Below are 26,699 nucleotides of genomic sequence, written 5' to 3'. Positions count from 1 at the left end.
ACCTTGCTAGCCATAGACTGCTCAAGCTGGACAGGTTTCTGGGAAAGAAACTCACCCTGGAGCCACCTATATTTTTTTAAATCAAAGTAGTTTAAACTGTACCCCAATAAAGGACAAACATAAATTCCTTTATTTTTGAAAACCAACCTATAGTCTTGAGTCTTGTTACTTAAATAATGCAAATCATTCATTTCTTTGTTGTTTTGAAACTTGACATTTAACTTACCTCGAGTTACATATGGTAAGGCAAGTTTTTGGGCTTTATCTTCTATTGTTTTCTCTTCTTGCCCCTTTATGCTGCTACCAAAACCAATATATTCATTGTCACTTTGCAGGACAGTTTTAAGATTCAGATATCCTCAAATTAGCTATTTTCAAATTTCTCTGTTCATTCACAATAATTTATTATTTCACATGAAAGTGTGAGTTCTTTAATAGTTCCTCACCACTTCAGGACAAAATAAATAAATAAACACAGGTTTTGAGCATTGTAAATTGAAATAGTATTGAATCTTCCTTTCCTCTGTAGTCTTCCCTTTCAGGAGCACAATATGTACTTCTTCAAGCCTTTTTTAAATGCATCTCTGAAAAGTTTTGTTGTTTCTTTTTATTAAAGTTCTGCCTGCCTCTTGTTAAGTTTATTTATAGAAATGGTATTATTTTGTTGATATTATAAATAGTAAAGTTGACACGAAAATGCCACAAGGAAACTCATTGTTCCATATAATTAATATGTACTAATAAAATAAATAAATGAATAGGAAATATTTTCTCTGATTAATGCTGATATATAATGAAACATGGTTTATTGTCACTTGCTAATTGTGTGGCTTTGGATGCTTACTTAACCAGTCTTATGAATTTGTAACAAAATTTTAAAAATATGTATAATGCTAATCTGAGAGCATTTTAATGGAAAATAAATATGACAATACATATAATCTACTAAGCTTAGGACCTGGACAGAGGGAACAGTAAAATACATAAGCTATTATTATTTCCAATGTGGTAATGTACATTTTTCAGACCAGAAGTCTGGGCACTGCTCTCCACATACTCTAAGATGCTCCCATATCCAAGCCCCAGTGCAGCCCAGCCTATCCTGGAGAGGGATGGGAGCCATGGCTTCTGTTCATGGGAGGGGGAAGGGCTGCAGTACTTCCTTTTCTCTCACCCCAAGTCTCTGCTCCCCGCTTCCTCTGACAGCAGGAGCCCAGCACAGAAGAAAGAGCAATTGATTCCAATTCCAGATTGGCAGGGCCTGACCAGATGTCCTGAATTTAAGTGTACATCTGAGGCTCAGAGAGAAACAGATTTCTCTGGGGCCACCTAAAATTGAGAGGCAGTGCTGGGGAGAGCCGCCCATTGACTTGACTCCTGGGCATGTCTGTGCTCCTTCCACTCCATCCAAAATGCTCCTCCTCCTGAGGCTCCTTCTGGTACAAGGGGAGTGGGGAAGGTGAATCAACTACAGAGCCATGAAATTTTTCATGTTTGTCGAATACACCCCCCCATATCTGCATTACAAGCTCCCAGCTTATAGTATATCTATGGAAACACTGTTCACACTGTAAATTTACACTAAGGTATCAAGAACTTAGTGTGTCTCGCCTCTTAACTCACATTTTAAAACCGAAGTCTGGGGGAGGACATTGCTTAACTGAAAAGCATGAAGTGTCAGTGGAGGACTTTCAGACCTGAGTCGCTAAAATTCATACATGGATTTCCCAGCACTTGTAATATCATTCCTTGTGTGTCTTCAGTGAAGGATTTCCCTGGGTGTTGGAGCACTGCACTGTAGATCACTATGGCCAGGCCCAACTCACCTCCTCCAGTGGATGAGGCAGGGACTCCTGTGTTCGCTTCCTCCCATGGATGAGGCAGGACCCAGCGGGAGAATAGGTGACAAGAGGTGGAGTGTGGTAGAGGAAGGCCTGAAAGAAGAGGACTGTCTTCCCACCCATCTGCCACAGAAACATCAAGCATTATCTCCTGCCTATCCTAGCCATTCTCTCTGGTTCCAATCAGGCATCCCCTTTCATTTCCCTTATCTACACTATAAATAAAGGTGCTGAGGATGCAAGCCAAGCTTTTAGCCTTATCAAGACAAAGCGTTTCCACCTGGCTTCAGCTTTATAAATTTTACTGTTATCTTTGAATTTTTCTTTGACTTTCTTAGTCTCTTACCATTGTTTCTCACTCCTGAACCCTTCAGCCACTTGGGCCATGGCACCTGGCAATATTAAAGAAAAGGGAGGAAGCAGTTGTATGTTTAGCCGCAAGGTTGGCTTGTCACACTCCAGTAATGAGAGTATCCAGGTCAAGAGTGACAGTGGATTGGAAATGAAAGGACATGCCTGTAATTTACATAATGTTTTGTTGTTTGTGTGTGTGTAGTTTCTGGTCCTAGGCCAACAGTGAGCTTTGCTGATTAGCATTTCCTACTCAATGGAGACTATGGTACTTGGGCTGAACACTAGATTTCCAACACTAAGCCCTAGGAATGTGGCTCTTGTTCCTGGCTGTGCTCTGCTTCATAGCCAAATAGTTGTCTCTTGGTTTCCATTTCTCTCTCCACTGGAGAGATCAAATCCCATTTTCCAAGAGCTTTCAGGAGTCCAGAAATCATAGCAGCCAGAAACAAATGGAGCCGAAGTTTTTTGTTTTTTTTTTCTTTTATTGGAAAGTAGAAGACAAAGGTAGTTCAAGGACTGGGCATCCAGAATGAGTGGAAGAATGGGCACTGTGGGAAAGAATAGTGCTACTAAGAGCTGGGACTAGAGAGAGGCCTGCAGGCTGGGCCCAGGACAGGTGCAGCGAGGACAGGCTTTACCTGGTGGGAGAGAAGAGAATCAGAGCTATGACTCAGCAGGTCAAAGCACTCAGACCTTGTCTGGAGGTAGGGACACCCCTCTACACCTTTCTTATGGCCTCTGAGACCCTTCAGTCTCTCAGTCTGTCCAACAACTCTCCATTTCCTCCTTTCCACCACCCTGACATCACTCCCCACCGCTCAACCCCCTTCTGTATTGGTAGGGGTCCCCTCTTTCAGCTAGTTCTCACCTCACTCGGGGATCAAACACTGCATCCCGCACATGCCCAACAGCACTTCTTGGTCCCTGGGCACTCAGTATCACTGCCACACTCGTCGGGATTACTTGTAAATGTGCACTGTGCCACAATGTCAGGGCAGGAGCCAGATCTACTGAAACTTTGCTGTTTGAATGCTCCTTCACCTTTAAATGCATTTTGCTCTTCCATGTGTTCTTGTCGTTTGAACCTCATGTGACTTTTCATAAGATGTTGACCTTTAATTAAAACTGCTTCTTCCCCTGGTATTTTGTCCATCAATCTGCTTACCACCTTTCACAGAACTTAGACCTTGTACTGAAGCTGTCTCTTTCATGGAATCTTGTCCTTGGATCTGCATGGAACCTTTAGGAGAACCTTGACCTTTGAAAGAACTCCAACCTTTGACTGAAACTGCTTCATCGGGAGATCTTGTTCTTTGACCTGTGTGCCACCTTTCACAGGACTGACACCTTTAACTGAAACTGTTTCCTGTAGGAGATCTTGTCCTTTGACTTGTATGTGACCTTTGACAGAAGCCAGACCTTTGACTGAAAGTGCTTCTTGTAGGAGGTCTTGTCCTTTAACTTGCAAGTGATCTTTCATAGAACTGAGATCTTTGACTGAAACTGCTTCTCTGAGAAGGTCTTGTCCTTTGACTTGTGTGCCACCTTTTACAGGACTGACACCTTTAACTGAAATTGCTTCATCCAGGAGATCTTGTCTTTTGTCTTGCCTAAGACCTTTCATAGGATGGAGACTTTTAATTGAAGCTGCTTCTCTAATGAAATCTTGTCCTTTGCACTGTATGTGACCTTTCTCCGAACCAAGACTTTTAATGGAAATTGCTTCTCCAATAAAATTTTGTCCTTTGACCTTCGCTTGATCTTTCACAGAACCAAGATCTTTAACAGAAATTGCTTCTCCAATGAAATTTTGTCCTTTGACCTTCATTTGATCTTTCACAGAACCAAGACCTTTAACTGAAATTGATTCTTGTACAAAATCTTGTCCTGTGACCCAAATGTGACCAATCATGGGATTTTTACGATGACCGAAAAATTCTCCCAGGGTTTTTTGTCCTGTGACCTGTATATAACCTTTCACAGAACTCATTGTTTTAACTGCAACTACTTCCATGAGATTCTGTCCTTTTACCTGCATTTGACCTTTTACAGACCTGAGATCTTTAACTGCAATTGCTCCTCCTATGACACCTTGTCCTTTGACCTGCATGACATCTTTAATAGGACCAGAACCTTTAACAGAAACTGCTTCTGGCATGAGATCTTGTCCTTTGATTCCCATACCACCTTTCACAGGACTGAGACCTTTGACTGAAACTGCTTCTCCGAGAAGGTCTTGTCCTTTGACCTGTGTGCCACCTTTCACGGGACCGGGACCTTTGACTGAAACTGCTTCTCCGAGAAGGTCTTGTCCTTTGACCTGTGTGCCACCCTTCACGGGACCGGGACCTTTGACTGAAACTGCTTCTCCGAGAAGGTCTTGTCCTTTGACCTGTGTGCCACCCTTCACGGGACCGGGACCTTTGACTGAAACTGCTTCTCCGAGAAGGTCTTGTCCTTTGACCTGTGTGCCACCCTTCACGGGACCGGGACCTTTGACTGAAACTGCTTCTCCGAGAAGGTCTTGTCCTTTGACCTGTGTGCCACCCTTCACGGGACCGGGACCTTTGACTGAAACTGCTTCTCCGAGAAGGTCTTGTCCTTTGACCTGTGTGCCACCCTTCACGGGACCGGGACCTTTGACTGAAACTGCTTCTCCGAGAAGGACTTTGACCTGTGCCACCTTTCACGGGACCGGGACCTTTGACTGAAACTGCTTCTCCCAGAAGGTCTTGTCCTTTGACCTGTGTGCCACCGTTCATGGGACCGGGACCTTTGACTGAAACTGTGTCTCCAAGGTCTTGTTCTTTGACCTGTGTGCCACCCTTCACGGGACCGGGACCTTTGACTGAAACTGTGTCTCCAAGAAGGTCTTGTCCTTTGACCTGTGGGCCACCTTTCACAGGACCAAGACCTTTAATTGAAACTGTTTCATCCAGGAGACCTTGTCCTTTCTTCTGCAGGTGACCTTTCAGGTAACCGCGACCTTTCACAGCACCAACTCCCTTAACTGAAACTGCTTCTCCCAGGATATCTTGTCCTTTGACCTGTGTGCAACCTCTCAGAGGACCAAGACCTTCAACTGAAGCTGCTTCATCCAGGAGATCTTGTCCTTTGATCTGTAGGTGACCTTTCAAAGAACCCCGACCTTTCAGAGAACTTCGGCCTTTCAGAGAACCCCGACTTTTCAAAGAACCCTGGCCTTTCAGAGAACCTTGGCCTTTTAGAGAACCTGGACCTTTCATAGCACCAACATCTTTAACTGGAATTGTTTCTCCCAGGAGACCTTGTCCTTTGACCTGCAGGTTACCTTTCACAGCATTAAGGCCTTTGATGGAAGCTCCTTCTTCCACAAAATCCTGTCCATTGACCCAAATGTGACTGCTCATTTGATCTGTACCTCGAATTAAAAATTCTTCTCCCATGAGATCTTGTCCTTTGACCTGTAAGAGACCTTTTGCAGGATGGAGACCTTTAACTGAAACTTCCTTCATGGAATCTGGTTCTTTGATCTGCTGTTGACCATTCAGAGAATCCTGGCTTTTCAGAGAACCTCAGCCTCTTAGAGAACCTCAACCTTTAACAACACCAAGATCTTTAACTGAAACTGGTTCTTCCTGGAATCCTTGTCCTTTGATCTTTAGATGACCTTTCAAAGAACCCTGATCTTTTAGAGAACCTCGGCCTTTCAGGGAACCTGGGTGTTTAATAGCACCAACACCTTTAGTTGAAATTACTTCTCCCAGGAGATCTTGTCCTTTGACCTGCAGGTGACCTTTCACAGGATGATGACCTTTAACAGAAGCTGCTTCATCCAGGAGACCTTGTCCTTTGATCTGTAGGTGACCTTTCAGAGAACCCTGAGCTTTCAGAGAACCTTGGCCTTTTAGAGAACCCCTACCTTTCAGAGAACCTCGGCCTTTTAGAGAATCTTGACCTTTAACAGTACCAAGACCTTTAACTGAAACTGGTTCTTCCAGGAGTCCTTGTCCTTGGATCTGTAGGTGACCTTTCAAAGAACCCTGACCTTTTGGAGAACCTCGGCCTTTCAGGGAACCTGGGTGTTTAATAGCACCAACACCTTTAGTTGAAATTACTTCTCCCAGGAGATCTTGTCCTTTGACCTGCAGGTGACCTTTCACAGGATGATGACCTTTAACAGAAGCTGCTTCATCCAGGAGACCTTTTCCTTTGATCTGCAGGTGACCTTTCAGAGAACCCTGACCTTTCAGAGAACCTCGGCGTTTTACAGCACTAACACCTTTAGTTGAAATTGCTTCTCCCAGGAGATCTTGTCCTTTGACCTGTATGTGACCTTTTACAGGATGGAGACCTTTAACTGAAACTTCCTCTGTGGAATCTTATCCTTTGATCTGTAGGTGACCTTTCAGAGAACCCTGAGCTTTCAGAGAAACTTGGCCTTTTAGAGAACCCCGACTTTTCAGAGAAGCTCGACCTTTCACAGCACCAACATCTTTAACTGAAATTGCTTCTCCCAGGAGACCTTGACCTTTGACCTGCAGGTGACCTTTCACAGGACTGAGGCCTTTGATTGAAACTGCTTCTTCCACGAAATCTTGTCCACCAACCCAAACATGATCTGTACCTTGAACTAAAAATTCTTCTCCTATGAGAGCTTGTCCTTTGACCTGTATTTGACCTTTCACAGGATGGAGACCTTTAACTGAAACTACTTCTCCTATGGAATCTTGTCCTTTGATCTGCAGGTGACCTTTCAAAGAACCTCGACCTTTCAGAGAACCCTGACCTTGAACTGAAACTCCTTCTCCCAGGAGATCTTGTCCTTTGACCTGTATGTGACCCTTCTTTGCATCAACACCTTTAACCGGAACTGCATCTTCCACAAAATCTTGTCCGTTGACCCAAATGTGATCCATCATTGGATCTGTACCTTGAACTAAAACTTCTCCCATAAGATCTTGTCCTTTGACCTGTATGCGACCTTTCACAGGATGGAGATCTTTAACTGGAACTTCTTTTCCCAGGAGATCTTGTCCTTTGACCTGCATATGACCTTTCCCAGGGCTGAGACCTTTAACTGAAACTGCTTCTTCCACGAAATCTTGTCCATTGACCCAAATGTGACCGATCATGGGATCTTTATGTTGAACTACATATTCTTCGTCCATCGGAATCTGTTCTGTGGTACAAATATGACCTTGCGTAGTTTCTTGTCCTTTAACAGAAACAAGAAACATACCCACATTTAGACCTATTATGCTTGTTTCACTACCTTGTTTTTCCCATAGGTGTAAGCACTGCTTCCTGCAGTGTGCCCCACACTATACCCACAAGTAGAGGAGGTTCTTCAGGGATAGCTTGCATCTGAGCTCCTGAAAGACTGGTCCCTTCTCTTTCCAGACTGGGGCTATAGGACCACCATCACCTGGAGTGTGTTTCTTCCTCTTACCTCCATTCCTTGTTTCTCAGGAGCTTTTCTCAGACTGGGTTGACACCCAGAAATGAGGATACCTTATCATTTCTGAGGAAATTCGGAGGAGGAAGAAAAGGCCCTGAGCCACATGCCAGTTGACTTGAGCGCCACCCTCGCTCTGGAAATTGATTGACAATTCCTCATTCCTCTCCCTGACTTGGCTTCCTTCTTATGAACCAATGGACCTCAACCTCATGGTTTCTAAGACCCTTGTTGTTTCTCAGCCCCCTTCTACAAGGCAGTTACTCAAGTGCTTTTATGAGGCAAAACGATCTGGCCCAGAGGAAGTCCTGGGGTTCACCATGTTCAGCATGGTGCCAAAGTCACATAACAATATGACTTGTACAAACTGTCCTCAGATCTCAGTCCCTGGCTTGGGAATGTGGGAGGTCTTTTATTCTGGTTTCTCTGGATGTGAAGGAAATAGCCACAAGGCTGAAGTATGGGATCCAGCTGTGCCTCTTGCTTCAGAACTTTTCTGTATTTGAGCCTAGGAGGCCCCTGAGAGCTTCTCTTTATCCTGTCTTAGCCCCTCCAGATCTCCTGTCCACTCAGCTCCTATGGCAGAGGCACCTGCTGCCAACATCTCAAAGATGAGAAACATAGCCATGACAAGAAATGGCTGGAACCGACATTGTCGGGAAGGTGTTTGGCTAAGTGCTGACCCGAGCCTTGCTTTATGCAGCCCAAGGAGGCCTGGCTCCAGGACAAGTTTGTGGTTTTATGTAGGAGAAGACATTTCCTTAGCTCTTCCAGGAACTAGCCATTTACTTCTGGGAGCTATCTTGGGGCTTTTCCAAAGATTATTCACAGGATGAAGTGCCAGGAATTATAACACTTCTTTTTTTTTTTTGGTACCAGGGATTGAACTTGGGTCCTTGTGCTTGCAAGACAGGCAGCAGAAACACTGAGCTAAATCTGCGGCCCCAATGTTATAACACTTCTGATAGTCCCAGGATCTGTCCCACTTTCTCACTGACAAGCAGTGCTGGCTGACCCTAATGTACTGTCACAACCACATTCTTCACATTTTACAACAGACCCAAGAAGATAAAAGAATCACCTGTGGTCATTTAGTAAGTCACTAGTACTTCAATCTTGATTTCACACTTAGGATGCTCCCCCATCATGCCTTGCCCTTACTAACCCCTTCCATACCTATCATTATTTTACCCTTCTTAGCATCAAACTGGACTTTTCCTTCATTCTTCCCTAGACCTGAGAAAAACTGTGTGTGGGGATCATGAGTATTGGTTGTAAGTACTGTTAACTCTAGTAACTCCACATGTGTTAAGCTTCTCCAGTTGAGCAGGTAGAGTGTTTCCTTTGTGGAATTCCTGAAAGTTACAGTTTCTTGTCTCTGACCTTTAGATGTGTGGTTGTCCCGGTTACTACTACCCACGGTGGGTTGTTTTGGTGAACCTGTTTGCTCTTTTCCTGTGTGACCTTTCAGTTACTATGGTAAACCCATCCCATAATAGTTTGTGGTTTTTGCTTTAAAAGGCCGGTGCTTGCCGGCAATAAATGTCGCCTTGATCAGTCTCTTGTCTTGGCGTCCTTCCTTTCTCTCTGCCCCATCTCCACCCCGCTGCTCTTTCAGGTTTGAGGCACTGCTGGACAGTGCTCTGCATCGCTGGCTCGCGACAACTGTGCAAGGGAAATATGTCTTGAAAGTCTCAAGACTGTTTATTGCACTTCAGCATTTTGTGATGACCTTTGTGAGACACCATGAAAATGAAAGGTAGAGTTTTCTAGATTTGGAATGAGATGATATCCTAGAAATCACAATTGAATGACTAACAGAAAGGATTCCTTTTTTTTTTTTGGTACTGGGAATTGAACTCAGGACCTTGTACTTGCCAGGCAGACATGGAACCACTGAATTAAATCCCTGGCCCAAGAACGCCAATATTTAAAAGGAAGAAAACACAAATTATCTCCAGTTGGACATAGCAGGGTATAAGGTGTTTAGGTTGCCTTCCCTTATAAAACAGTATTTTGCTTCTTCTGAAGAGTTTACTTTCTTTTTGTTTTTCTCTTTTTTTCTTTCTTTCTCATCTTCCTTCCTTTCAGGCTTTCTCTTTCTTAAAGTCAACTTACAAGTCTAATGAGTGCTGCTAATAATGAAAGCCTAGCTCCTATGCACAGGTACATACACAGGCTGTGTGTGTGTCTCTCTGTGTGTGAGAGAGATATGAGGGAGAGAGAGAGAGAGAGAGAGAGAGAGAGAGATTGATTCATGTCAGGCCAGGACTTCTGAAGCAGTATGTTTGCATGGGCAATAAAGTTAAAGAATTTCCTCCTTTGGGTAAAGGCAGCATATGTGAACTTGGGCTTCCAGATGCTGTTGATTCAATTGTGGTTTCTACTGAAAAAAATAAACTTCAACTACTGAAAGATGTAGAAGATGGTGAGAAAACTCTGAAGTTACCAGCCAGCCCTTCCTGCTCCTCAGCCTTGGAGTACCTGTTCCCATTTCTTTCCTATGGTTTGGTTATGAGCAAAGAAATTGGCCTTCTGTCTGTGCTATCTTTGCTACCAGGAGTTCAGAGTAATAGAATGAATACCCATAATCAGGATGTTTTCAGGAGCAGACAGATCTGACATCTGGGAGTCACTGAGTGGAGATTTGGGTAAGGCAGGGAAGAAAGCAGACTGACTATTGGCTAATGAACTCCACGTTGAAACCCACCCCTTTTCTCACTGGACTTAGACCACATGTCCACCAAAGTTGAAACTGGAAGGGAGATATAAGCAAAAGTCAGAATGTTGGTGTTTGCTTTAAAGCTTACTGCTGAATAAATTATTCAAACAAAAATGAATATAGAAAATACCTATATTCTTTAAAGAATAACATTAAAATAAATAGGTAATACTATCTCTATGTCCCACAACCCTCACCAATTGCTTTACTGTCACTCTCAATGATAATATCTTATGCTAATTTGAAATTCTTTTCCTTTATAGGTATACCATTGTCTACACTTGGACTATATATTAAAATTTGCATATTTAAATTTCACATAAGTGAAACTGTCTTTTTTATATACAGTACTCATTTTGCTCAACATTATATTTTTGAAGTTTAGACCTGTGGTTCATGTATGGTGACTGCTGCATTTTTTTTCCGTACCAGGCATTGAACTCAAAATTTTGTGCTTGCAAGGCAGCTAAATCCCTGGCCCTGCTGCATATTTTTTTCTATGAAAATATCAAATTATTTATATCCACTCTATATTAATATACAGTGGGTATTTCTAGTTATTATTATTTTTATTTTTTGGTACTGGGGATCAAACTCAGGACCTTGAACTTGTGATGCAGGTGGTGGAACCACTGGGCTAAATCTCTGGCCCATTTTTAGTTTTTGACTTTTGTAAACAATTTTGCTGTTAACATTTTTGTATACATCTTTTGAAGAACATGAGAATACATTAGGTAGAAATGGAATTACTGAATAATAAAAGCATAGGTCATTGGATATAGATATGATTAACTGTCATAAATATGTCAAACAGCTCTTCATAGTTACTGTACCACACAAAAGTTTCTAATTAACATTATCTTGGCATAAATTGTCAGTTTTTTTATGCTACCAAATGCAGTGTGTGAAAATTCAGTTGGTACTGCCCATCTATTTTTTTTTTTTTGGTACTGGGTATTGAACTCGGTCGTTGCACTTGCAAGGCAGGCCACTGAACCGCTGAGCTAAATCCCCGGCCCTATACTGCCCATCTTTACAATAGCCATTCTTCTGAGCATTTAGTGGCATTTTCTTGTGATTTGAATTTGTATTTCCCTAATGACTGGTGAACGTAGCAGTTGGGTATATTCTCTAGTGAAGCACTGATTCAAGTGTCTTGTCCATTTTTAATTGGGTTGTCTTTTTTTCTTACTGATTTACAGGACATAAGAAGCTGTTAAGTATAAGTAAAAGAATATACATTGGTGCAATTTACTTGAAATACAATTGGCATTAGCTAGTCAAATTAAATAGGTACACAACCCATGATCCAGAAATTATAATAGAATATAAAATTAAGATAAATATTCTCATGTCTTTACCAAAAACCATGTACACAGATGTTTACAAATGCATTGTTTTTGTGGTTTGTGTGTGGGTTTTTTTTGGTACTGGGAATTGAACCGAGGACTTGTACTTTTGAGGCAGGTGGCAGAACCACTGAGCTAAATCCTGAGCCCAAAAATGTATTTATTTTTGTTGTGGCACCAGCAATTGAACTTGGGCCTTTGTGCTTGCAAGGCAGGTAGTGGAACCACTGAACCAAAACCCCAGCTCACAATGTATTGTCTTTGATTAACCAAATACTGAAAACAGTCCATACTATTAGTGATAAGATAATGGACAAATGCAGTATGTCATTGCATTACAAAATGAAATATTGTAAAATTGTGAAAGCATCTGAAATACAGCCATGTACATGACTATAATTAAAATAATATTGTATGAAAAATGCCAGTCTCAAAAGATAATATTTAATTAATGTTTGTTAAAAGCTCAAAACCAGTTGAAAACGATAGTGCACACCTGCAATTCCTGCTTCATGAGAAGCTGAGGCAAAAAAAAAAAAAACAAAAAACTAGATGTTTGAGGCTAACCTGGGCAGCTTTGTGAGATTTTGTCTCAAGAGAAAAATAAAAGTGGCTGGAGATATAACTCAATAGTAGAGTGTCCCTGGGTTTCATCCTCACTTCCAAAAGCTCAAACAAAGCCGAGGAAAAAAAGCTGAAAAAACAAGGAAAACATGAGAAAATGTATCTATATATAGAATGAAATTTAGAACTGGGTGTACAAAAGATGAAGAAACTATGAAGAAGAAATTGTAGTTAGCTCTGGAAGTGAGGGAGGAAAATTTATGGAGGGCGAGAAGCACCTAGACTGGTGGATTGTTGTAAATTATCATTTTAATTCATAGATTGTTGGTGAGATAATGCGTGTGTGTGTGTGTGTGTGTTAAAGGTGCAGAGTTTATCATTTATGGATTACACTGTTGCTGTACTCACAGGTCATTTCTAATCTTTTGCTGTTGTACCTTATAATACAGGTGGCCTTTCTTGTAGGCTGCATGCCTAGAAATAGACTTGCAGGTACAAAGGTTAAATGCATATGAAATTTTGATAATATTGTCTTATTTTCCTTGATAGAGCTTTTACCATATTGGACTCTCACTGACAGCGCATGAAGCTACCTATTTGTGTCCAGCCTTGTGCACAGATTTTGTGTCTGATTTTTAAATTCTTATTGATCTTATGTATAGATCTGTGAGAAATCATACCACACTAAAGTTTCTAATTAACATTATCTTGGCATAAATTGTCAGTTTTTTTATATTTTAAAGGACACTCTTCCTGTACTCTTTTAAAAAATTGATTCAATACTCCTTTCTTCTCCATTTGAAAGTATTCAGGCTAGAGTATAATAGATATGTGATAGATATGTGCTTAGTATAGGCTCAGTACCCAACACCCTCCTTCCCAAAGAATATTCAGTGTAAAGATAAAATAAAATTAACTCATTGGATTCTGTAAAACTTAATTCGCTGAAATTAATCTTTACAAAGAATGATATATGACTCTCTGATGTTACTCTGTTTTCTTTCAATTACCTTCATCTATTATATCCTATCTTTGATCCTTGTCACATATTGGCTGTTTTAATTAGAAAAACCAACATAGGATTTATCTTTCTGCTGCTTTTTTGTCCACAATTAAGTGGAATTTTTTCCCCCTCTATGTACTTGGGTGCTGGCCTTACATTCCATTTGTATTGTAGTCATGCACTTGGGCTTAATTAGAATTTTATGTCTGGTTTTGATTGTTGTTATGTACTAACTGTTCAGTTTAGATAGGAAACTCCCTTGAGGTCCATTTTTTGGCCTGTATTGCTGTCCATGACACAGGTGCATTTGGCTTTAACTTCAATATTCCCCTGACATTTTACTTGCGTTTTGGACCTGAGTTGATTTAAATAGAATTTGGAATATGGTTTTGGTTCTTGGTACCCACTGGCTGTTCTGTGTAGAAAGGAAAACTGAGGGCTGGGGATTTAGCTCAGTGGCACCATGCCGGCCTCGCAAGTGCAAGACCCTGAGTTTAATCCCAGTACCAGAGGAGGGGGTGGAAAGAAAGGAAGAAAGAAAGGAAAACTGCCTTGTAATCTAGCTTGAACTTTACCTTTTCCACACAACATTGGCCCTTGTTCTGTACTTAGATACTTGCCTGACATTCCAACTACATATTGGCTAGGCCTTGATCTTCATCATCATTTTGTACACAATTATGATTATTATCATCTATATGCTGTACAAAAATTTTCTGATGTCCACCTTGATGTCTTTGAATGGATTGTTCTTGATTTCCACTTGGATTTTGTTTGTGAGAGAAGGGTAATTGGCAGGACTTTGAACTAGCAACCTAAGATAAAATGGGCAGGCAGTTGTTACTTTGGGTGATAAGAGAAGGAAAATAAATAAAGTATTTAAATGAGGGAGTCAGTGTATTCTTTGAGATGAGAAAGTCCAATGGTGGGCTCTGGATGAGATGGGTGCAATCAACAGATCTGACCCAGAGCTAATCCTAAACTACATTATACCTCTATTGTAATGCATTTCCATAGTAAGACATCCACCCACAGAGGGGATAACACATTTCTCAGCTCTATTTGGGCCATGAGCAAACACATGCCAGCCCAATAACTGAAATCCTGCCCTATCTGAAGACCTCTGTTTCTTAGAAAAATGGATAATTAATGACATTCCTTTGAGACCCCATAAAAGGGGAATGCTTACTTTGTAAGGGCCTGCTGTGTCTGTACAGTAGCCGATTAACTGTCTTTTTCCTGGGGCTGCCTAGGGGGATTCCTATTGTCTCTTCTCTGTAATAAAATCACATTTTATTTTCATTTTACAACTAGTCTTTTTATAATTTCCTTCTTATACGAGGCTTGAGACTCAAGCTGAAAGTCTGATATTGCAATTTCATGTTGTGAATGCCATTGGTTTTATCTTATTTCTAGTCATGATAATTGTCCTCCACTTGCTGTTTGATTTAAATCTGAATCTGCTTTGAGATCCATGTTCTTGTTTGTTTGTTTTGTCCTGAGCTGTCTTTTTCCTGGGGCTGCCTAGGGAGATTCCTATTCTCTTCTCTGTAATAAAATCACATTTTCATTTTACAACTAGTCTTTTTATAATTTCCTTCTTATACGAGGCTTGAGACTCAAGCTGAAAGTCTGATATTGCAATTTCATGTTGTGAATGCTATTGGTTTTATCTTATTTCTAGTCATGATAATTGTCCTCCACTTGCTGTTTGATTTAAATCTGAATCTGCTTTGAGATCCATGTTCTTGTTTGTTTGTTTTGTCCTGAACAGTGTTGGCTTTGTCTAATATGGTAATTGGTATGATCCATTTGGTCACTGGCCTTGCTACTCCCCTGATAATTGATAATAAGAATTGTTTCCTTAAGAACTCCCTGAAGATCCATGTGGAATGGGGCTGTGGGTGGAGAAGACTTATTGTCTTCTGGGAGAAGAAGCTCTGCATGACTATCTCTCTGCTCATACCTAGAATGTCCATACAGGACATTTTCCCCATGTGTCTTTCTCCCAGCTGTCCCTCTCCACTCACCAAGGAATTTCTTCCCAGTTGCTTGCTTCACCCAAATGAGGAGCAGGGAAAGGATGAGGAAGAAGGTGGACTTCATCTTGCCAGGAAGGGCCTTGGCTGGGAGCTGAGTAGAGGCTCTCATTTATATCTTCCTTGTCTGGGTGTGCCATGGGTGTGGCTGAAGTTACAAAAGGCACTTCCCTTTCTTTCTTATCTGCAAATGTGGACTTCTTTCCCCTTGATCAGGGTGGGGCAATGTGAATGCTCCAGTTATATACAAGGACACAAAGTTAGAGGCCTTTTCCTTCCCCTAGAGCCCCTGCAAATCCTTATCAACACTTAGAGATCATCACACGTAATTTTTTGCATTACCAGAAGAAATATAGTCTTCAAGAAGAAAGAGTCTTACTGCAGGGTATAAAATTTATTGGTGGATGATCTAGTTCTCATAGTCTTCCGTGTGGGGCTCCTTCCATAGTGCCATAATTTAAATGCTGTATCACAGATATAACTTGTGCTTCTCCAGACTGTGATCCAAGCAGACCACAAAAGGGGAGAGTATCTCCGCCTATATGCATTCAGAGCAGCACAGACCAGGATTCTGGAGTGAAGAGGGATTGAAAATATAGTTTCAATCATTTTATCCTAAAATCTCAAACAATCACAGGAAGTGAACTTTAGAAGGGGCAAGAGAAAAGCTAGCCACATTTTAAATGGGAAGAACAGAGATAAAAATGCTAAATCATCAAATATGAGACAGTTACAGGATATGACTGAGTCATTCTCATCTCCTACCAAGATTATCTCTTTGTCCCATGGGCAATAATTATTTCTCCTTAGTAGAGACCCTTGGAGAGCAGGGTGAGATTATCCTGAATGAAAATTGCCTACAGTGTCTGCTAATCTCCCCACTCCTCTCAGTTTTCATTCCAGAAAATACCAGGAACTGCTGCTTCATTTCAAGCTCACTAGTAGAAGAAACAATCTGTTAACACTGATTTTATTTATGGATCAAAGAACAAAACCTTCGTCCAATCTAGTATGACCAAGATACAGATAAAACAAAGTGCTCAAGATGTACAGAAATAAGCAAAAAAATCTTTTAAAAGTACAAATCAAAAATAGTATGAGATTATAGTGCTCTTATCAGAACAGAATTTAATTAAAATTGAAAAAAATTCAACCACATAAAAAGAAGACATTGATAAAAATGAAAGCAGAAATCAGTGACTTGAAAAAACAAACAAGGATGGAGAGATATGTTCTAGATATGGCATCTTAATGACAGAAGGAAAAAGTTATTCTAGAACAATGAAAAAAAAACACTGGAGAAGAATTGAAGTGTGCAAAGTTATGAGAATGCAAAATTGAGATCCTCAAAGCACAGAAAAGGAAAATTTTGAAGTGTGGTTAGTTAATTCTGCGCTAAACTACTTGAACACATAGAAAGGTTGACCAAAAATATACCAAGTTTCTTAAGAATGGATAGAAAAGCTGTACAGACATCCTAAAAGCGACACAAAAGTTGACTTAAATCTGCCCTAGCCCCACAGAGTGTTAGGGCTGGGTGATGTGACACGGAGTAACAACGCGATGACAGGGCAAATAAAACTTTAAAAATTAAAGTTGTTTTCCTTTAGAGACAAGCAACTTCTCCAGACTTCTTCAGGCTGAGGGTGTAAATTGTCAGTGCCTCTTCTCCTTAGCCTGGATAAATGGACAAAACATGCACATGCTGGCACTTGGAGGTCAAAGTCCAGTTTCTTTTCCACAGGGAAGGGAGGGAGCAGAAGATGCCTGGGGGAAATGAAGTAAGCCTGGAGCTTTCTGTTGTCTCACTGCATACCCTCTCCCCTCCTTTACTGTGAACATTCCTGCCTACCTAGCCACAGAGAAATGGTGTTGTCACAGTGTGAGCTTCCTCCACCTCTTTAAAAGTAGCTTTGAATAAAGCCTTCTCCTTTTTATCATATCTCCCACGATGTTTTTGGAGGGTGCAGCAATCTGTAAGGACCTAAGTGGCCAGTAACAACATGAGACAAATCATAGCAAGGACCTCGTGCAGAAAGTTCCTTAACTCTGGAGAAAGAACTGGTTGGGAGGAAATTGAGTCTCATTATCAATGAGTTACAAGGGCAGGAGGGAAAATAGTGACATTTACCAGAGTGATAGTTTGGATCATCTAAAACAGTCAAATCCACCCTTTTTTCTCATGTGTATTTAGAATTGTTCTGGTCTTCATGTTAAAGCAGTAATAATCAGATAAATCCCAAGAAGCTGGGAAAAGCCTTAATGAGATCCACAAATCCTTGCAAATCCTTGTTGACTGAAACCCAGTGGTGAAGCATCCTTTGTACTAAGCTGTCATCTCTGCATTCCCTAAGCATCCATTCTGTCTTGATAAGCAAAAAACATCCACAGCTAATTGACTTCATAATTAAAAATTTTTTAATGTGATAAAACACATAAACATATGATTTATCATTTAAAAAATTTTAATTATCCAATATCATGCAACTAACAGCATTCACACTGTTGCCCAGCCATCACCACCATCCATCTCCACAACTTTTTCTTCTACCCAAACTGAAATTCTGGGGCTGGGGATTTAGCTCAGTGGTTTCGCCACCTGCCTTGCAAGCACAAGGTCCCAAGTTCAACCCCTGATACCAAAAAAAAACAAAAACAAAAACAAACTGAAACTCTGTGTCCATTAAATAATATCTCCCCATTACTCTCTGGTCCCACAGATTCATAATCACTATTATATTTATCTTCAGGAGTTTTCTAGGTCGTTTATATAAGTGGAATCATAATATTTGTCCTTTTGAAGCTGGTGTATCTCCTTCAGTATAGTGTTGATAATCTCAATTTTGAAAGTGAGCACATAATCAAATGTCTCCAAGAGTTTCACAACAACTCATATGGAAGAGTTTCACAGAATTCAATCTGGAAAATAAAGACACTGCATAAAAAAGCAATTTTATAGAAAACATGAAATAATATCTTCAAATAAGTAAGAGATTCCATTTGTCAATATAGCACTGGCTGAAACCTTTAAAAACAAAAGGAGATCATAGACATTGAAAATTTATCAGCTGACCTATATGATATAGTCTTTCACAACCGAATAAACTGCTTAGACATTTCAGAGCAGAAGGCATGACAACAGCCTAATGTGGTATGGACGAAATGCAATTATTCAGGAAAGAAAAGTGAATCATATTGTGTTGTTGCTCTTTTAATATGGATATTATAAAGAAAATCTTGTATTCTGTGTAAGGCTATGACTCGATATACTTAACACATTAATTATAGTAATAATGTGAAGCTTGAGTAAGAATTTTCTGAAAAAATTATATTGAATTTATAATTATGTATATAGCCATGCAATCATTTTAAGTGATATCAAAATATAAAAAGAATTGCCAGTCATGCAAATAATCAGCCATGTCTTCTGAAATAATTCCAGGATATAACCCAGGCAATGAAAAATAAACACAAGAAGGATATACTGAGAATCAAGTAACAGTGAATTAATCTTATAAAATGGTCAGTTATATTGCACAGCCCTCCGACGTTTAATAAATGATTTCATTAACTATATGAAGCTAAAATGTTTGAAGTCATCACATAGAAGTAGAATGGGGTGGTAGGGAACAAATTGTATGGAAACAGGGTCAGGGATTTAGCTCAGTGGTTCTGCTGCCTGCCTCGCAATTACAAGGAACCGAGTTCAAGATCCCCAGTACCACCAAAAAAAAAAAAAAAGCCCTCCAGAGTATTCGCAAGGGTTTGGAAACAAAATTGATATGTGTATTAGATTTTTTTTCAAAAAACATGGATCAAGAAATACTATACACATGTGTCCTCAGGCAACAGAAAAAGAATCTACAGCATCCAAGCCTGTGCAAGAAATAAAATATTAAACTGTCAGAAATGAATCTCAAAAATACAGAAAGAAAAAGTGATATCGTCAAAATGGCACAATAGAAAACTCCAGAGCATTGTCCCATTGAAAACAATACAATTAGCTGCCAAAAATTGTCATAATCAGCTTTTGCAAAACTATGGAATCAAATAAACAATTTATAACAACTAAATGAAAGATTAATAAAGAATATACTATGTGACAGTAAGAGGTTACTGTGTGATTTGAATTACTACCTACTATTTCCATCCCAGTTCAGTGGGAGTTGTGATTACCGCAACCCAGAAGCAGGGGACACTTTGGGTTAAAGGCATGTAACAAAGACATTCCATTTACAGAAGACATCTTTAGTGGAAGTGAGGATATTTCAAGGTCTGTAAATGAGATACCTTGGATAGGCCAGTGGATATTTACCTTCTCTGTTTTTCCCAGAAAGTGAACTGATTATGAAAGTTTATATCCTAATATTTTAATATGGAATATAATCTTTCCAGGCTGAGGTGAGGGACTACAATAGTGTGAGGGTAAATTGAATCCAGAGGCGACTATGTTCTTGAGCCCAAGTCTGTTAAATGCAACTGAGTGTTGATCTGTGTGACTATGTGCCCAGAACTCCTGTAAAATAGCTCAGGATCATCAGAAGGCAAGGGAGAAAAGGGACGGCTTTATTCAATGGCTCATCTGTCATGAGATATTTCCTTTAGAGGCAGATGACTTGTCTACGGTTCATTTTGTGTGTAGAGTGAACATCCACAGGGTGGTGTGAGGAATCCCAGCGCAGGAAGTGAGGCACCATCAAGTTTTCCACGTGTGAAGTCATCAGAGCCCTAGAGACAAATCATCCTGATACCTAGAGATATTTCTGAGCCTGAAAAATTCTCATAATCAGCTAGGAGCCAACTCTCCATACCAAGTGTCTAAACACAGCCCCTGTTTGCTCTGAGGTTGACAGCCACAGGGTAAATGACTTAATTTTGATCTCATTTGGATTAAAATTATAAAGGGGAAGTGCAGGTCTTAGGGCATTCTTCACAGTAGCAAGCTGCTGATGGATGGTCATGTGAATACTAGACAGAGGCTCTCGTGTTGAATCGGAAGTTCTCTGAACTCCTTTGAACGTACTAGCGGTAATCCAAATCTGTAATGACTGTTGCGTTCTCATTTCCTCCTCTTTCTTCTGTTTATGTTTCTTGTTAGCCATGCTAGTTGCAAATGGCTTGCCTGCCATTTTATATTCAAGTCACTTGGATATTTTTAACCATAGATCACATCCTAATATCATGAATAGGCCTCTCGTTCATTTTGAGTGAGAGGAAAACCCCCAGTTTTCTAGACAGATCTTAATTAGGCTTGAAGAGACAAGTAATTTCATCTTTTCCTTTTATGCTAACATGTCATGCTTACATTTCTCTGGGGGTCCAAATGATTTGATGGAGAAGCAGATGGAAGGAATGCCCACCCTTACTTATCTTTTTATTCTTTGCCTTTTATTGTCCTCTTTCTGCCCAACTTCCCTGAAAGACAGTCACCCCATGAGTTAGTTACCAGCCTTTCCATTAGAGTGGGCCCTGGAAAAGGGTGACTGTGACATGGTAATACGAAATTCATGACATCAGGGGAGAGACCCTAATTCCTGGCTTGCAGGGGACTGAACTCTGGGTTGGGAGAATCCCAGCTGTGTGAATGGGCAGAGCAAAACAGTAGCGGTTTGAATGTAGTGGCAGACAGCAGATACAGTTGCTGGAGATTTTCAGGCGGGAGGGTGTCTGAGTCTGGGGGTATCCTCCAGGGACCAGTGGAAGGCTGGGTACCAGTGGTCCCTAAAACACAGCCACTGCATTTTCTTGTCTCCAATGCATTTGGGGACACTAGCAGAGAAGACAGAGTGAACAGTCACTGGCCAGCTATGACACTAAAAGCATGACCAGGAAATTTATGGAGTGTTGCTCCACACTCTGGCCCCGTCTACTGACTATGCAAGTGACAGATGCAGTGGGCCCTCTCACTCCCAAGTACAGAAGAGTTTAAATTAATAGGCGGGAGTGAATTCATCCACTGGCTCACCTACCCGATTTCCCAGTCACAACAACAGAGGGGTGAAGTTTAGGCTCCCACAAACTCTACAGTGCCTGTCCTACTTGAACTGAGATGGAGGAGAATTCTGGACTTATTTGGACTGCAGTATAAGTACAATCACAAGGAGAAATATCAGACCTGGTTTCTTTTCTTTCATGTTGTTTAAGTTTTTAAATGGTGTTTCTTTTTTTAAGTGGCAGGGTGGTAGTGGTAGTAATGTATGTCTGTAAGTGCTGATCTGTGCTATTCACTGCTTTCACTTGAATAATATAATAATACGTTTCATGTTCATACCACAGCAAGGGTTTTTCTCATAGGGTTTGCTAAATTAGTGTTTCTGTTGAGTTATTAACTGGACTCAATCTCCTATATCTTCCCTGATTTTCCATTTAAATAGCCCCTCAACCTCCTCTTCCCTTCCTTCCCTTCTCACACCTTCTCAAATCTACCCTCCCATCCTTTTTATTTTCTTATATATAAATATTATCTCAATGCATATTTCTCTTTTAGAATGTACATGTGCAGTGTGTGTGTATGTGCAACTGTGTATGAGTGTTAATTACTGCTTTTGCTTCCTAGTGTCTTATGGTGACATTCAGCTTCTCTGTCACCAAGGGTGTTCCTTAAGTCTTTTCACATTGTGTTTCTGCCAGATTACTAATTGGATCCAATCTCCAGTTATCTTACCACTTTCTATTTACAGTTTGTTTCCTTTTTTTCCATACCCTCATAATCTCTCAAACTTTCTCTCCTTCCCTCCTCCTTTTCAAGTATAAAAACATCATCAAAACCTAATATTTATTCCATCTCTTTTGTCCCCTTTTACTCATTTTTCCTACTTTTTTCTTTCTGTTTTGCAGTCTATCCTTTATCATTTCTATTGTCTCACCTTCCTGGGTTGCTGAAATAGTTTTAAATTATATATTGATATATGGCTTATTTTTTGAATGTTGATATTACTTTTCTCTCCTCACAGTGAAATGCTTGAAATTGAATGTAATGTTTTGAATAGGTTTATTGGGTTCCTGCCTGCTGAATCATACCTCAAAGCAAAAGCACATCATAGCAGAAACCACTTATTAAAGACATCTCAACAATGGTGGTACAGCATTCTATGCAAATTGACCTGTAACCTTCAACACAAAACCACAAGAATTATGAGAAAACAAGGCAACAGATGCCTCCAGACATTTCTGACTTCCCAAAAGATAATCTTATGACAATAAAGTAGTTGAAATTCCAAAAAACTTTAAAAGCTAATAATTACAGTGATTAGAAACCAAAGAAAATACAAATAAGCAGCTGAATGAGTTAATTACTAAAATGACAAATAAGCTTAAAGGAAATACAAATAAGCAGCTGAATAAATTAAGGAAGAAAATGCAGGGTGTGAAAAGCCACTTAAGTGAAGAGTTAGAGGTTATGAAAAGGAATCAAGCAGAAATCCTGGAAATGAAAAACTACATTGAAAGCTTGGCAGTAAGCAAGATGTAGCAGAAGAAAGGACATCAGGGCTTGAAGAGAAGGTGGATATAATAGAACATTTACTCAATAATAATGAAAAAAATTTCCATGTGTGGTGGTGCATACCTGTAATTCCAGCATTTGGGAAGTTGAGGCAGGAGTATTGCTGTGAGTTTGAGGCCAGCCTGAATTACAGAATGAGACCCTGTTTCAAAAAAGAGAGAGAGAGAGAGAGAGAGAGAGAGAGAGAGAGAGAGAGAGAGAGAGAGAGAAAGAAAGAATAGATTGTGTAAGAGCTCCTAAATAACTCACAAAAAAACAAACAAGTTTCATCAGACTTGAGGAATGGAATGAAGTAGAGGTGAACGACGCAAAAAAATTATTCATTGATATTTATTACAGAAAATTTCCCAAACCTGGGGAACAGGGGGGATTCTCAGGTGAAGGAAGCATTTAGAATCTCAAATAGACACAACCAGAAAAGAACTTTTCCATTACACATCACAGTCAAAATGGCAAAATACTAAAGCTGTTAGAGAATAGTACCAAATAATCTATAAGGAAAATGCAACAGAATAAGAGCAGCTTTCTTAACACAAACCTTAAAGACCAAGAGAGATTAGAGTAAGATCTATCAAGCCCTAAACATAATTGCCATCTCAGATTACAATACCCTGCAAAGCCATCCATTAAAAGTGAAGGAGAAATGAAGATCCTCCATGATAAAGATAATTTAAAGAAACACATGACCACCAAACTAGCACTGCAGAAATACTTAAGGGAATCATAAACAGTAAAGGAGATCAACAACTTCTGAAAGGCCAAAGGAAAGAGTAAATTTCATTGGAAGAGTGGAAAAACACTATAATGCCACTATAACACTATATATGTGTGTGTGTGTGTATGTCTTTCTATAATAACACTCAGTGTAATGGTTTTAACTCTCCAATCAAATGATGCTGACTGGTAGATTAGACTTTTAAAAATCCAGCTATATGTTACCTGTAAAAGACGTACCTTATCCACACAGACTGAAAGTGAAAGGATGGAAAACAACACTAAAAGCAGTGGAAGCCCAAAAGCAAACAGGGGTATTCTAGTTTCTGTTAAAGTGGTTTAAAGCCAAAACTAGTTAGAAAAGACAAATAAGGTAACTGCACACAGTAAATGGAAAAATTTACTAAGAATAATGATTTTAAATATACATGCACCGAATGCTGTCATGCCCAATTTTTTAAAAAAAGCTAACTGCCATAAAAGGATAGATAAACACCAATACAATCATTTACATCCATTTACAACAGCTTTAAAAATGCCTAGAATCAGCGTGACCAAGTAGATAAAAGACCTGTGCAGTGAAAACTGGAATATTGAAGAAAGAAATTGGAGACATTAGAAAGTGTAAAGACTTCCTTTGTTCATAGACGGGAAGAATCGATACTATGAAAATGGTCCTATTACCAAAAGCAATCTGTAGACTTAATATGATCCCTATTAAGATACCAATATTATTTTTCACAGAACTAGAAAAAATTCTAAAATTCATATGGAATTACAAAACTCCAGAGTAGTCAAAATAATTCTGAGTAAAAAGAGCAATGCTAGAAGCATCACAAAATTTGAGATCAAATGATACTACAAAGCCATAGTAATAAAAACAACATGGTACAGGCACAAAACTAGACATGTAGAACAGAAGACATGTAAACAAACCCATGCACATGAAGTCATTTGATATTTGCAAAGGACCCAAACACATGTGTTGAAGAAAAGACAGTCTTTTTCACAAATGGTGCTGGGAGAATGATATCCATATGCAGATAGTTAAAATGAGATCTGTATCTCTCATCCTGTACTAAAAACAAATAAAAATGAATCAGTGGATCGTGGTCCACGGACAGAGATACAAAAACAACAACTTTTTAAATTGTTGAAAGGTAACATAGGGGAAACACTTGAAGATATAGACCCAGACAAAGACTTACAGAATAGGACTCCAATAACAGGAAATAATATCAAGACTCAACAAATGGAACTATATCAAGTTAAAAGCTTCTGCACCGCAAAGGTGACAACCAGAAGACTGAAGAGAGGGCCTACAGAATGGAGGTAAATCGTGGTTAGCTATTCTCTTTAGACAGAATAATATCTAGAAAATATGAACTAAAAAATTATTTGGATCCACCAAATAAACCCAATAAAAAAATGGACAGATAAGCTGAATACACAAGTCTCAACAAAGTGCAATGGGCAATAAGTACATGAAAAAATTGTTTAGGGCCAAGGATTTAGCTCAGTGGTGTCACCACCTGCCTCAAGCACAAAGTCCTAAGTTCAATCCCTGGTACCCCCTCCCCAAAAAGCATTCCAGCAAGTAGGTAAATTCCAATAACACACACACACACACACACACACACACACACACACACACTGAATGCTGCAAGGATGCAAGAAAAAGGGAATCTTCCTACATTGTTGGTGGGAATATAAACTAGTACAACCACTATGGCAATCAGTATGGAAATTCATCAGAACAAAACCAGAAATATTGTTTGATCCATCTATAACATTCCTGGGTATATTTCTGAAAGAATTAAATGTATTACAGTGATATATGCATAGTTATGTTCACAGCAGCACAATTCATAATAGCTAACTGTGGAAATTGTTAGGGAATTGATCATGTTAAAGTATGCTGTGACGCCGCCTCACAGGCTGCATTCTCCTGGTACATCTTGGCTCCTAAAATGACCTCATGCCCTTATCTCTGGTTTCCCTCCCCGCAAGGCCACAGTGGTCCAGGAAAGTTGAAATCTGTGTCTGCAGGACTGGGCCCATAAAAGCAATCTGGCCTGTGATAGGTTAAAAGTAACTCACTCCTCCTAAATAAACTGTACTAAAAACAAATAAAAATGAATCAGTGGATCGTGGTCCACGGACAGAGATACAAAAACAACAACTTTTTAAATTGTTGAAAGGTAACATAGGGGAAACACTTGAAGATATAGACCCAGACAAAGACTTACAGAATAGGACTCCAATAACAGGAAATAATATCAAGACTCAACAAATGGAACTATATCAAGTTAAAAGCTTCTGCACCGCAAAGGTGACAACCAGAAGACTGAAGAGAGGGCCTACAGAATGGAGGTAAATCGTGGTTAGCTATTCTCTTTAGACAGAATAATATCTAGAAAATATGAACTAAAAAATTATTTGGATCCACCAAATAAACCCAATAAAAAAATGGACAGATAAGCTGAATACACAAGTCTCAACAAAGTGCAATGGGCAATAAGTACATGAAAAAATTGTTTAGAGCCAAGGATTTAGCTCAGTGGTGTCGCCACCTGCCTCAAGCACAAAGTCCTAAGTTCAATCCCTGGTACCCCCTCCCCAAAAAGCATTCCAGCAAGTAGGTAAATTCCAGTAACACACACACACACACACACACACACACTCACACACTGAATGCTGCAAGGATGCAAGAAAAAGGGAATCTTCCTACATTGTTGGTGGGAATGTAAACTAGTACAACCACTATGGCAATCAGTATGGAAATTCATCAGAACAAAAACAGAAATATTGTTTGATCCATCTATAACATTCCTGGATACATTTCTGAAAGAATTAAATGTATTACAGTGATATATGCATAGTTATGTTCACAGCAGCACAATTCATAATAGCTAAGCTGTGGAAATTGTTAGGGAATTGATCATGTTAAAGTATGCTGTGACGCCGCCTCACAGGCTGCATTCTCCTGGTACATCTTGGCTCCTAAAATGACCTCATGCCCTTATCTCTGGTTTCCCTCCCCGCAAGGCCACAGTGGTCCAGGAAAGTTGAAATCTGTGTCTGCAGGACTGGGCCCATAAAAGCAATCTGGCCTGTGATAGGTTAAAAGTAACTCACTCCTCCTAAATAAGCAATAGCCCACCCTCAAACT

General features: G+C 39.9%; 1 protein-coding gene across 1 annotated transcript; it reads right to left on the bottom strand.

Moving 5' to 3' along the window:
* Positions 1-3,064: 3,064 nt before the first annotated feature.
* On the bottom strand, positions 3,065-15,376 carry LOC104867206. The gene is given in 8 exon segments (XM_033767093.1): positions 3,065-3,102; positions 3,105-3,330; positions 3,332-3,495; positions 3,498-4,838; positions 4,870-4,968; positions 5,020-6,651; positions 6,724-7,428; positions 15,301-15,376. Coding segments are annotated over 8 exon segments (4,281 nt in total).
* Between the last annotated feature and the right edge of the window lie 11,323 nt (positions 15,377-26,699).

Source organism: Fukomys damarensis, unplaced genomic scaffold, assembly GCF_012274545.1.
Source record: "Fukomys damarensis isolate Sample0158 unplaced genomic scaffold, DMR_v1.0_HiC HiC_scaffold_22, whole genome shotgun sequence".
Lineage (NCBI taxonomy): Eukaryota > Metazoa > Chordata > Mammalia > Rodentia > Bathyergidae > Fukomys > Fukomys damarensis.
Note: the sequence above shows the minus strand (reverse complement) of the source record. Positions and strands in the feature narration are given on the sequence as shown.